This window comes from Onychostoma macrolepis, chromosome 03, assembly GCF_012432095.1.
Source record: "Onychostoma macrolepis isolate SWU-2019 chromosome 03, ASM1243209v1, whole genome shotgun sequence".
Lineage (NCBI taxonomy): Eukaryota > Metazoa > Chordata > Actinopteri > Cypriniformes > Cyprinidae > Onychostoma > Onychostoma macrolepis.
In genome coordinates, this window is record NC_081157.1 from 4,835,034 (window position 1) to 4,849,053 (window position 14,020).

At 37.6% G+C, this 14,020-nt stretch overlaps 1 protein-coding gene and 1 long non-coding RNA gene across 2 annotated transcripts; one reads left to right on the forward strand and one right to left on the reverse strand.

The window, feature by feature from the left end:
- Positions 1-4,415: 4,415 nt before the first annotated feature.
- LOC131536287 (uncharacterized) lies at positions 4,416-7,557 on the forward strand. Its single transcript, XR_009269903.1, has 3 exons — positions 4,416-4,464; positions 5,292-5,391; positions 6,090-7,557. It is a non-coding gene; the product is annotated as an uncharacterized LOC131536287 (long non-coding RNA).
- Positions 7,558-8,819: 1,262 nt separating this feature from the next.
- Positions 8,820-10,426, reverse strand: LOC131536286 (general transcription factor II-I repeat domain-containing protein 2B-like). Its single transcript, XM_058769112.1, has 2 exons — positions 9,768-10,426; positions 8,820-9,445 (listed from the first exon to the last, which is right to left on the reverse strand). The coding sequence occupies exon 2, from the start codon at positions 9,405-9,407 to the stop codon at positions 9,090-9,092; it is 318 nt and encodes a 105-aa protein (XP_058625095.1). The 5' UTR covers positions 9,408-9,445; positions 9,768-10,426; the 3' UTR covers positions 8,820-9,089.
- Between the last annotated feature and the right edge of the window lie 3,594 nt (positions 10,427-14,020).

Sequence of the window (14,020 nt, forward strand, 5' to 3'; positions counted from 1 at the left end):
ATAAATCATATTTTAAAATACAGAAACAAATTCATTTTAAAATGTAAAGATCCTGAAAACATGGAAGGATATCCCATAATAATTGAATATAGATTTACAGTAGTAACAACAAATTATATTTTATTATATGATATGATTAATATCATGTTTTAAATATGATGGTTTAATTCTAAACATGGTGATTATCTCTAATATGGACACCCGACATAATATATGATATTTACCATCTGAATCTAACCATGTCATGTCAACAAATGGAAAAGTCACCCATCTATTAATTATCATGTTAATTAATATAGTTAATGTTAAAAACTGAAACCTTATTGTAAAGTGTAACTAAAGTTTTATATATTGTTCTGTGTGTGTTTCACGGAGTTGATGGTTTGGATTAACCCTTTAATTGCTGTATCCCTTAAAACCAGACTGCCAGAGGGTTACTGTAATGCATGCAGTTTTCCTGACGCCACCGGGGTTTGCACTGCCATGCTCCCAGCCCTGCCATGGCCTCCGTGTGTCTGTTCCGCTCTGGAGGTCCCCGTCCTGTGTTCCTGTCTATGTCTGTCCTGAGGGGCCTCCAGAGTGCCCACCCGGGAGGGGGGAGTTATGTCAGTCCTCTGTCGTGTGTGTCATGTGTTTCTGCCTCTTGTTTCCATATTTGGTCTTGTTCCTGTACTTGTTAAGTGTGATTATTAGTTAAGTCTTGTCCAGCTGTGTTTTAGTCATTATCAGTAATTGTCATGTGTATTTAGTTCCTGCCTGTTTAGTTAGTGTTTGTCTGGTCTACTCATTATTCCCCGGAGTTCCTGCCTTGTCTTGCCCTGCCCTGATGTTGTCATTAAAGACTATTATTTTGAAGTTTATCCTCGTCTGCGTGTTCCTCGTTCCTTCCTGCTGTGTGCATCGTGATAATGTAGTATACAATATCAGGTTTATTAGAAATAAACTACAGCAGAGGTGAAATACAGAAATGAGAGAGAATAATGTACAGAACATACAAAAAATCTTAAGAAACGTTTTTAGATTTTAAAGATGCATGATGATATAGGTGAAATATATTGTGAAAAATGCATATGAAGTTATTTAATAAGCTTTCTCAGATCACCTGTGTTTCCTGTATCTCTATCAACAGCATTAGAGGGTTTTTTCTGACACTCCTAAAATCACAGTACAATCTTTCTCAATATTTGAAAGATAAAAAACGTGTTTGAAATAACATTAGCTTCAGCCCATTTTAGTTCATGTAAGTTGATTAACAGTACAGTGCATACTTTTAGGTTAAATTAATTAGCTTATTTCAATTCATCCATTAACAAATTGCCAGCAAAACATTTACAAAGCTATAAAAATCACTCGTCTACACATAATCTGTGATTAAAATCCCAAACTTTCATAAATAAGAGCTCAAAACTATAGCTAGCTTACCTCTAACAGTTAGCCTCTGGTTAGCTAACGGTTGTGATGTTAACGGACTTTTTCCGATGACACTGAACCATTTCTGTAAAGTAAACAGTCCAGTTTAAATGCGCCTCGAATGTTCAACGCGCGCGCATGACATGAAAGTTGCGCAGTGTTTACATAAATAGTACCGGTGCATAAAATTATAAACTTGTCCTGAAACTTGATGACATATTGTTTAAGTGGATAGTAGGCCTAAATTGAATGAGAATATAGGATCTATAATATAATAATAGCTTTATTTTATGGTGTGGTGTCATTACGATTATTTATCTGTTCCCGTTGGAGATGGAGTATCGCCGAACTCAAATCATAAATATCAAACACAATTACAATTACATCACAGTGCTAGCTGGAGGCAAAACAAAGGGAAAACTGGAGGCAGCCCATTCAAACCAGCGCAGATTCGGCTACATAATGAGCTTAAAATATTATCTTGTTGTGATGTTGGGTGCCAGAATCGACGTAATACAGTCCCAAATTAGAAATTTGATCGCTTGAACTGCTGCCACTGCCAGACAAAAAACCGACGACAGCTGTGGTTAAACGCGATGAAACGAGTGGACTGGACAGAAACGATCGTCCAAAATGCTTGCGTTTGCAGGCAGTGCACACTTCTTATCAGAAAAGGTTCAATAAAGTATTGTCTTTTGTTGTTATGGGCGCGTCTGAAGATTTCTTGCATCTTGTATGAAATAATGTCTGTGTGCATGTGTGTAAAACAACAAACTGACGATTTATATATAATCATTTGTAATTGTATATACATTGTTGTGATTAATTGTGGCTGGAATAATAATGTAGCTGTAAAAATAGTTGCCTGCTGAAATTGAAATGTATTTACATCTCCATCATGACTAGATAGACACGGTGAGTTTGTCTTTACTATACATGTTAGACGTGATCCACCTCACAGTAACAATCCTGTCAGATCGTGTTTCGTCCGTTAAAGTTAACCTTTTCGACATGTTTCCGTGTTGTTGTCGCTCAGCAATGGCATGGACGCGATGCTGTCTGGGGGTTTGGCAAAAGGACGGTGGGCGGTGCTCGGGAAGGTGACTGAAGGCGGAGACTGAGTAGATCGGACGTCACATTTTTACAGAAGTCACAACGGCTCGTGAAAAGGCACAGCTACTTTATGAAGGCTGTGCGCACTTTACTGTGGACTGACTGTTTTGAAACTTATATGGTAGTTACATAGCCTCTAGACCTCTGTTATCATGAAAAAAGCCAGGAAATTTCAGTTTTGTCAATATGGGACCTTTAAAATGTGGAAAATAAAACCTCAGACGAACAACATCACAAGACATATCACACCGTGTCATTATTTATGTAACAAAAATTAAGCAAAGATAGAAAAGCCATGGGTTTCAAAGTTAGGACACCCTATGATTCAATTGCCTGTGGAGACACTTTTAGCAGCAATAACTTGAAGTAATCATTTTTCTGTAATCAGTCTCTCACTTAGTTCTCTGGTGGAATTTTGGCCCACTCTTCTTTGTAACATTGCTCCAGTTTATTGATGTTTGTGGGTATTTGTTTATGCACAGCTCTCAGCACATGATTTCAGTCAGGATGAGGTCTGGACTTTGATTGGGGTATTGAAACACCTTGATTCTCTTCTTTTCAGATGTTCAGTTGTAGATTTGCTGCTGTGCATGGGATCATTGTCCTGTTGTATCACCCAACCTTGGCCACGCTTTAGCTATCGGACGGATGTCCTCACATTTGACTCTAGAATACTTTGGGATACAGAGGAGTTCAGGGTCGACTCAATGACTGTGAGATGCCCAGGTCCTGTGGCTACAAAACAAGCCCAAAATCATCATCCCTCCACCAGCATGTGTGACTTTTCGTACGGGGTGTTTATGCTGATCAGCTCTTTAGGTTTTCATTATGGCCAAACATCTCCACTCTGGTCTCATCTGTTTAAAGGACATTTGTTCTCAAAGTCTTATGGTTTGTTCAGATGCAACTTTGCAAACCTACACAGTGCTGCCATGTTTTTGTAGATAGAAGAAGCTTTCTTCTGGCAAGCCTTCCAAACATGCCATTCTTGTTCCATATTTTTCTAACTGTACTGTCATGAATTTTATCATTTAACATGTTAACTGGGGCCTGTGGTGAAGTTCTTGGGTTGTCTGCCGTTTCTCTGAGCGTTACTCGGTCTGATCTTGGAGTGAATTTGCTGAGACGTCCACTCCTGGGAGGATTGGTGTCTGTTTTGAATGTCTTCCACTTGTGAATAATCTTCCTCACTGTAGAATGATGGACTTCTAATTGTTTGGAAATGGTCGTATTACTCTTCCCAGATTGATGGCAGCAACGATTTCTTCTCTAAGATCATTGCTGATGTCTTATGTCCTTGGCATTGTGTTAACACACACCTGAAAGCTCCAGACCAGCAAACTGCCAAAATTTCTGCTTTTATGGAGGTGCTCACACTTGCTGATGATCAGTTAATCAAAGGCATTTGATTAGAAGTGCCTGACTACTACTTACCCTCTTAATTCCTAAGGGTGTCATATATACATTTATGCCATGGTCGGTCTGAATGCTGGATTCTGATTGGCTGGCAGGTGTTGATTCAATTCGTTGAACTGCACAGGCAGTTCCAGGTCAGTTTAATCACGTTCTATATTAATGTGCTTCCTATAAACATTGGTAACCATAGTAACATACCGTTACAGTTGAACAGTAATACAGACGAAAATAACCGTCATTTTTATCGTTCCGGTCAAATATTGCAGTATGCAATATGTGAATGCTGGCAAATGACCATGGCATAAACGGGATAATCAACGGCTAGCTGTGCATTAAACCATTTGAATCAGTAAGATTTTTTATGTTTTTAAAAAAAAGCATTATATGACCCCTTTAAGAAATACTTGAAAGATAAATAATTAACTTGACCTTTTTTTTTTTGTTTACATAGGCCAACATTTGTAACTGACTTGCGTTGAGGATTTTATAGGAACAAGAGCTCTGTAAAACAGAAGTCCAAAAAAGGTGAGCATACAGTATATTGATCACTGTTATGAGCATGAATCATTGTGAATAAGACATTTAAAAACTAATAATTAATAAAGTCAATTCACTGTAGACAAATAAAGTAAAATTAATTAATTGTAGTCAGTTTTTACATTGTACATGTTATTAAATATTGGGTCACACTTTATATTAGGTGGCCTTAACTACTATGTACTTACATTTATACTAATAATTTGATACAATGCACTTATTGTGTACATGCATGTTTTTACATTGTACTTATATTTTTAAAAATTCCTATATGTAATTACATTTATAATTACACTGTTAACCCATCCCTCACACCTTAACCCACTCTTAAACCTACCCACACCACCAAACCTGTCCCTAACCTTACCCATATCCCACCTCAATAGCAGCAATAGTGTTTGGCCTAATGGTTAGAGAGTTGGTCACGTTAATCCAAAGGTTGCGAGTTCGAGTCTCGGGCCGGCAGGGATTGTAGGTGGGGGGAGTGAGGTGCTCCCCGGGCTGTGTGTGTGTGTGCACGTTGGATGGGTTAAATGCAGAGCACAAATTCCGAGTATGGGTCACCATACTTGGCTGTATGTCACTTCACTCACTTAATATGACTACATTGTACTTATTTTTGATGTAAGAACTTAGTAGTTAAGGCCACCTAATATAAAGTGTGACCAAATATTGTAAAGATGAAATTATCAAATGTAAAAGCTAATGTAAAACATCAATCAAGGCAAAACAAACATGCAAAATATCAAATAAATGAGTACAAATGTGATTAATTAGATGACTTCTATTTTTTTTTCTTTTTCTATTCTGCAAAGACTGCCTCTGCAAAGTGATACCTCCCTCTGTTGTCTACTTTTGGGTTGAAAGTCTCAATCACTTGGTCAGGTGTCACCCAAGCTTTATCTTCCATCACAGGTAAGATGTTCACTAATCCAGCACTGTCATTCCTTCTTAAGAACCTTATTTCCAGTGCCTCCTGCTCTCGGTTATTAAAGGGGTCATATGATACAATTTCAAGTTTTCCTTTCTCTTTGGAGCGTTACAAGCTGATTGTGCATAGATAAGATCCCTGAAGTTGTAAAGACTAAAGTCTCAAACCCAAAGAGATATTCTTTATAAAAGTTAAGACTTGTCCACACCCCCCTAAAACGGCTCATTCAAACACGCCCCCAACATGTCTACGTCACGATATGGAAATATTTGCGTAACGGCATCCAAATGTTCACGCAAAGAAAGAAGGCGTGGTTTCAGTAACCGCAGTAGTGTTGATGCAGCTGTGTGTTTCTAGGCGAAAGTAAAAGCACTTTATTTGGACTTCTGAAAGTAGATGCATTTAGGAATCATTAAGATTACTTACAACAAAACAGCACAACCCGGTGTTCGTCCAATCACAATGCACTGTGCCAGTTGTGCCATTTGTTTGCCTTGAATTGGACCAAGACAAAGTCTCCAGTTTTGATGTTCTTTGCAGCTAGGGGGCAGTCGTGGCCTAATGATTAGAGTTGGCGAGGTAATGGCCCATCTCTCATTTAGCTTATGATGCTGTGTAAAATCTGTGATTTCGTTGGATGTAATGAGTTTGATGTTGATGTTTGGGCAACTCTTCCTTGCAGAAGCTACAAATGAAGCAGCATCTGTCACAAGGACTGCCTGTCTGCAGAGGACATCAGTGTTAACTGCACGCTTCACAGTTGCTCCAACACCATCCACTGCACCTTTGCTGTGGCTTGTGGCAAAGAAGTGCCACAAGTACTCTTAAAGTTGGAAACAGCTCCTTGAATGTAGCTGACATGAAACACCAGATGAACTTGTTCTTAAACTGAGAAGCAGCTCCATCACTAAATATGTGAATCTCTTTCATTGCACGATGTTTCATTTTAATGTCCTCCACAATCTTTGAGGGGAAGGTTGGAACAGACCTCTTGTTGTGTTCCAGGCTGTCACTCACTATGGCATATGACTCAGGATCTCCATCGTTCTGCAAAATGCTTACTGTTAACAGAGTCTTTGAGCCCTCTTTTGAAAGCATGAAATATGGTTGACTGAAAATGTAACTTTACTATCTGTGCAAACCTCATATGTGGTGAATAAACAAAGCAATATCCTTAAAATTTCCATCACAGCACATCAATACAATAAAATACAGACCTTAAAGGACAACTTTAAAAGGGTTTTGTTATTTGGTAAAAACTTTATTTTTTCTTTATTTCATCTGCGTTTTACTACATTATTACTTGATGCAATCTGCGTAAAAATAGCTCAGTGGAGCAAAGCTTGGTTTTGCCCGCCAGGTGGGCGTTCCTATGAGAGTGTGCAGTCACGTGAATACTATCAATACTGCTGTCTTTATACATTATGCAGAAAGTCAATGTGCAATATGATCATCTAGTCACTTTGTTTATCAGGACTTTAAGACTAAATGTGGCATGTCAATGTACAAGACTATATCTGGTCACTAATCACTACTGCCACTTATTACATTTCAGTTTGTACTTTCTGTTTCATATCAATGTAGAGGTCACTATGTGCAGTAGTCAATGCTCACTCTACTCTGATTGCTCAGTGTGCAAGAATATGACTCAGTCACGTGTTGTATATACTTTTATAATTGTACTTTACAGTCTATAGTATTAATTATTGTTTGCGGTTATATGTTTGTTTTCTAACACCAGTCAGGAGCAGTGCTCATAATTTCATTGCAGAAAAATACAATGACAATAAAGGTTTTCAACTCAATAGCTTTATTGAGAAATTTAAAACAGAAAGCCTAATTTGCCTAATGCAAATACAATCAGCAGACAATAAATGTTGTTGATAAAACATAAAAAGGAAAGATGATGTATCAATTAAAATGTAGCATTTAATCCATAATTACTCCTATCAAAAGTGATCAATAATTACTGAAAGTAAAAGTGAAACTAATGAGATGGATCTCTCTCTCGAGTATCGTTAAGGTTTTAACGGTATTACTATTCTTACGATACTGCACATCGGTCCAGTTCTTTAACAGGACACTTTTTTGCTGTTGTTCGTTTTCAAAAAAAAAAAAAAAAAAAATTGCTTTAAATTCTGAAATATAAAAATCTATAGCAAATAAATAGCATCATTATTATAAAAAAATAAATGAATATAAAACATTTATTTGTATTTGCACGCATATGAAAGCATTTTTGTTTAAGATTTCTATAAAAGTGTATATATAATTTTGATACTAGAAAACACTGGTTTAACAGTAGTATTCAGGTCAATAATAGCTAACAAAAGTGAATCAAATGTAAAATAACAGCATAGTCTTTTTTCTTTTGTTGTCTAATTATCATTAAGGACACAGACAGCTGCAGATTTATTAGGCTGCTGCCACTTTAAGAACTAATGCATGGATGCTATATACTGACACATCAGATTTTCTCAGCTTTTTCAAAATATCGCTTTACATCAAACATTTCATAATCCACAGGAGCCAAACTCGAAATGAAAAATAAAATAAGATTAATCGCACAGCACTAAAGTGCAAGAGAGATATCGCTTCTGGATTGTAAATAATGAATACACATTATAGACAAATGTCTTGATATTATCGCATATACAAACGGTTGGATACAATTTGCTTGATAACTTTTATGTAGCAATAATAAATTGTAAGTGGTTTTTCTTAATTTTTACAGTACCGAAGAACCGATGACGTCAGAGCTTATCAATACTACAATCTTTAGTAATTTAGCCCCAGGGTTTGTTTAATATAAACGGGTTCAGGCACCATCCCTACTTACAAGAGAAGCAATGAAGGATCAGTTACAAAGCTACCTGACGGTATATCTTGCATCTGTGTTTTCTAAATACATCATAAGTGGAGAATAACTACTTATTTCAAAAACAACAATGAAGAATAAGTTAAATATAAATAAAAAGAGTTACAGCCTGTTCTTCAGCTTCCTGAACAAGAACTGGTAAAAAATCTTCTACTTTCCTTCATGAAAGAGTCAAACTACAGCTGACTAGTGATGTTACGTTCAACACTGAAGCTTGTATCAAAAAAACAACACATTTCACATTGAAGCACTGTATCGGAGCTTGATTCGTTTTGAGAAAAGCACGTGATCTATGACGTGCGAAGCTACATTCGCCTGAAAACTACTTGACTGCTTCAGTATCTGGTTCAAACGAAGCGAACCTCAGCGCTGTTTCCTTTACTTCAGGGGTGCCCAAACTTTTTCCTATGAAGGGCCAAAAATCAAACTTGATTGAGGGCCGTGGGCCAAAAGTAAATTTTGCATCATAAATCAAACTGTATTACATTAACATTGCTATGGGTTCCCCTTATTTATTTCATAATATTTAAAATAAATATAAAACAACTTTAATCTGATCAACTTAATGCAGTTTTATTTGTAAAGTTTTGCATTTTAATGAACTTATTACAATAAAAACAAACAATCCCCAAGTGTTCAATACCAAATACACTAGCAATAATAAAACCATGTGGTTGCAATGTCAGTGACCTAATGAGAGATATGGAGCTGGTCCTTATTTTTCAGAAGTTTCTCAAGATTGGGCTGTAGCTGACTTACAGACAAAGACAAGATATTATGTAGGTGAGAGTCAGTTATTTTGCGTCAGAGGTAGGTACTGCCAAACAGAGACAGCATCACTTGTGCCTGCTTACACATCTTTGGGTACCTGTTTGCTGGGACACATTTGTAGAAGTCTGTCAAAGGAAGGGATGTGAACTTGTGTTTCAGTTCTGAATCACACTGAAGCTCAATTAGTTCCATCTGAAGATCATCTCTGACTGCATCCACACTGATGGTGAAGGGTTGAGCAAACAACTCAAAGTCAGCAGTGTTGTGTCTGAAGTCCTCAAAGCGACTGTCAAACTCCTGGATAAGTTTGCTGAGAACAGCATCATACTCATGGACCTTCTCTTTCACCATGCCTACCTCTCCAAGACAGGGAAAATGGGCTACATTTCCTGCATGTGGGGTGAGAAACAGAAAGAACAGTGTGAGACTGGGAGTGAAACATGGAGTGAAATGAGCAAAGCAGGCATGTAAAACAGAGGGAGAAAAAAATAGAATAAATAACTGAAAAAAGAAGGAAATTATTATTTCATGACAATTTAAGAAACTAGCATATTTTAAGCAAATTTTATCAGCTTGATGTACAACAAAAATACAAATGCTGACATGACTGAATATAAATGCAAACTCCACATATAATTCTAAATATAATTAATAATAATATAATTGCACATAAAATATCCTGAATATTATAACTGTAAATGTTACTGTTACCTTCTGAGCAGCAGTAGTTTTTGTTTGAAGGCTCTGACGTGATCAAAAAGCTGGGTGATAATCTGGTCCTTTCCTGAGCTGAACATTCAAAACATTGAGCATCTCTGTTACATCCACAAGGAAAGCCAGGTCAGAGAGCCATTTCTTATCAGTGGGCACTTGAATATTACCATCCTTGCTTTCCTGAAAAACTCTGATCTCATTACGCAGATCAAAAAATCTCCTGAGAACTTTTCCTCGGCTGAGTGGTACAACACATCACCATATTGCGCATCCATCTCATCCATCAGTGCCTTGAACTGTCGGTGAGAAAGCGCCTTGGAGCGTATATTGTTGACAATTTTGACGACGTCACGCATCACATCCACAAGCCTGACAGATTTAGCACATAGTTGTTCTTGATGCAAAATGCAGTGGTACTTAACAACTTTTCCTCCACATTCACTGACTTTCTGAGACACAAAAGTAGCAAGGCCAGATTTCCTCCCTACCATTGCCGGCGCTCCGCCATCTTCTCCCACTTTAATTAATATTTTTCCCAACACTCTCTCAACAGCAGAAAAGAGATCTTCTCCTTGAGTAGTACCAAAAAGGGTCTCAATGCCAGCCAGCTCTTGTGTCACTTCAAAAGTTTCATTTACTCCACGCAAAAATACCAACAGCTGTGCTCTCGTCGCAGGCTATTGAATAGGCAGAGAACGCACTTGCCTTTGTCTTGATTTGCTCGCCGATGTCTTGAGCCATGTCCTCTATGCGTCGGGTAACAGTATTTCTTGACAGGCTAATTTGTGAGAACATTCGTACCTGAGAACTGCTTCTGCAGCCACTGCAAGACATTCCTTGACGAACTCTCCAGTAGCGAAGGCTCTTCCACTTTTAGCAATTAGAGCGGAAATCTGATAACTGGCCCGTGTGGCGCTTTCTTGTGCTGATGAAGGACGTAGCAGCGCGCTCTGTTCGGATCGAGGTTTAGCAAGCAGCTCGTTAGCCTTCTGTTTTCGCTCCTCGCCGCTGTACTTTGAGAAAGCTGCAGAATGTTTTGTTTCATAATGACGACGGATATTGTACTCTTTTAAAACAGCAACAGACTGTTTGCAAACTAGACATACTGCCTTTGATTTGACTTCAGTGAATAAAAACTCATCTTGCCAAACTTTTTAAAAATGTATCTTGTCTGTGTGCCACCGCCTTGATTTCTCCATTATTGCGTTTGTTAATTTGTTGACATTAATTGATGTCAAGTGTCGCAAAGCATGCAGTGCTGCACCTTGAATTGCGCATGTCCAGAAAAAAATCGAATTAATTTAGTTTGGGCATCTCTGCTGTACATTATATTACATCATAATTTGTTAGCATTGTTTTTTTTTAATCGTAATTTATATATTGGGCTCAAAAATTAACTTTGGCCATGAAATAACAGTCTAAGGACTGAGGATCATAGATTTAATTTATGAATTTATGTTTTATTTTACTTATTTTAGTGCCAGTACACCGACACAAATGAATGACATTGACAATGACTATTATTTATATAAAATATAATAAAACAAAGACTCAGTTGTAGAAGCAGATGTGAAACCAGCAGCTGTAATGGAACATAACACTTTGGAAGATGTTAATTATTTTTATGACCACTAGATGGCCACAGCATGAACAGTTTTAAAAAGCTTTGAATAATGAACCATTTTTCGATACAATTGTGTTGAAAGCTTCGCTGGTTCAGAATGCTTCACTTCGCCATCACTACAGCTGACACATATGCATTATAAGACAACTGAACGTAATATAAAATGCATAAGAAAGCACAATATCATAATTTATATCATGAAGCAAAACGATACACAAGAATAAAACTATTTGAGGTTGTTCTTTGGGGAGGAACTCCATCTTTGAGTTGATCTGAATCTCAGTTGAATCTGCTGGTTTTGAAGATGAAGATGAACTTTATTCACTGTGAAAACTTTAGATAATATTTCTTTGTCATGTCACTTGTAATGATTGGTTAGGACAGATTTATCCAGATGATATTTTATTGCTTGATGCATTATTGTGTCACATTTGGTGAGGACGCTCATCAGACCTGAAAGTGCTGGATCTGAAGATGATCTACTTACTGTGATAGTTTTTTGTATGTGTGTGTAGAGCAGATGAACGATTGAAACTCTTCCCACATGCAGTGCAGTGATACGGTTTCTCTCAGTGTGAATCCTCTCGTGTCTTTTCAGGATTCCTGACTGACTGAATCTCTTGTCACAGTGTGAACACTTGTACGGTTTCTCTCCAGTGTGGATCCTCTGGTGCAGTTTTAAACAGCTCGCTGAAGTAAAAGTCTTCTCACACTCAAAGCACATGTACTCGCTCACACCAGTATGTATTGTCTTATGTTCTTTTAAGCTTTTTAAATATGAAAAACTCTTTCCACACAAATAACACAGATGTGACTTCTCCTTTGAATGAACTTCCAGGTGTGAAATAAAACCAAAAGCTGAAGATGTTTGTCAGGTGTATTCATATAGGCGATAACGTGACAGACAGTGATTAACCTCATTCTTTTGTCTCCAAACATAAAGAGACATTTGCATATATTGATACTAAAGTCCCCCTCCCCTTGTGGAGGTCGATCATGATGGACAGTGGGGTTCAGTCTGTGATGATGGGTTTTCCTGGAGCGAATATCAGCCACGTCAGGAAGACATTATGGAGAATGTATGAACTCCTCAGCACAGTTTGATTAATACACACTGGTCTTATTTTTCTCTAATTATTATTATTATTATTTATTTTTTTTTTTTGGTTGGAGACAAAGGTGGTGAAATTAATTCAGAACAACATAATCTCATCCACTTCCTTTTGATTCCAGTGGATGAACTGAATGAAATACAGTTTTCCTGAATTGTTCTCCATCAGAGTCATGAGAAACTCTACCTCACTGATCTGCTCAGAGATTTTCAGTTCAACGCTCTGCTCTTCTCTAAGATCAGGAATCAAATGGATGACATGAGTAATGATTATCTACCCAGAATCTGCACTGGAGATGAGTGGAGAGTATTTATCAATGTCTCCACCTTTATTTCCCCAAATCATGACCAAAATAACAGAATGCAAAGCTTTGATAGAGACTGTGTCTGTTCCCCGAACTAGCAAATCACTGATTCTTGAGAAGTGGGACAAAACAGTGTGCAATATTGGAAAAATAAAATTGGTAACACGTTAGAATACTGTTTTGTCGTTAATTAATAACTACACAGGAACAAATGGCTAATGCACTATTAACATTGTAGTAACTACTATTAACTAACAAGAAACTCTGATTAACGATTTATTAAGTAATAGCGCTAAGTTGAAACTGGTAGTTCACTATTAGCTAACCAATAACTACAATTTTTTCATATATCCTGAGAACTACTAAGAACTACTTTATACAGGTTCATAATTAATGTGAATTATGCATAATGAATAGGGCTGGGCGATAAATCGATTTTATCGATTAACTCGAATGTGTAGTTCACGTCGATTTGTTTGAATGAAAATCGGTTTTCTCTTTAACATCCGCCGACGCTCCCGTAGTCCCGAATGGGCTCAGCTCCCCGCGCGTTTGCCATATTAGAGTTTAGGTAGGGTTTCGTGATCCCACCGCAATCCGCCGCATCCCAACGTGTTCGCAAAGAAAATGACATGTACTGGGGAATGCGGATCCCTTAAAGCAGTGTTGCGCGGCTCACCAAGCTTTAATTTGTGGCTCGCACGGCAGTAAATAATACGATGATATGAGCAATACAGAGGTTTCATAAAAACATTAAAAAAAACATAAAAAAACAAGCAGGGCTATAACATAACCCATAAAAAAAACTCATACCGTGTCTACACCGGTCGTGAGTGTCACGGTGCGATCAGGGCTTTATGATTTCCGCGATTCGGAAAACGCGGACGGAATCGCGGAATCTAATTATAACAACAGAATGTACTGTATGAGGCGGAATGTCATTGAATTTGTCAAAGTTTGGATGAATAAATCAAAAGTAGGTCATTACACTTGAATCAAATCGCGATATGAACTAGTATCTGTAAATGTTAAGCTGCAAAAAAATATGAATCCTGCGTGTCTCCTTATGAATGAATGCACAGACGCGCAGTTTCGTTTACTACACACACACTGAAGCGCGCAGTGTTTTCAGCGTCTGCCGTCTCGCCAAATGAGGTCATAAATTCATGAACAACAGTCAGTGTCTGCTCTATTAAAAATATATATATAC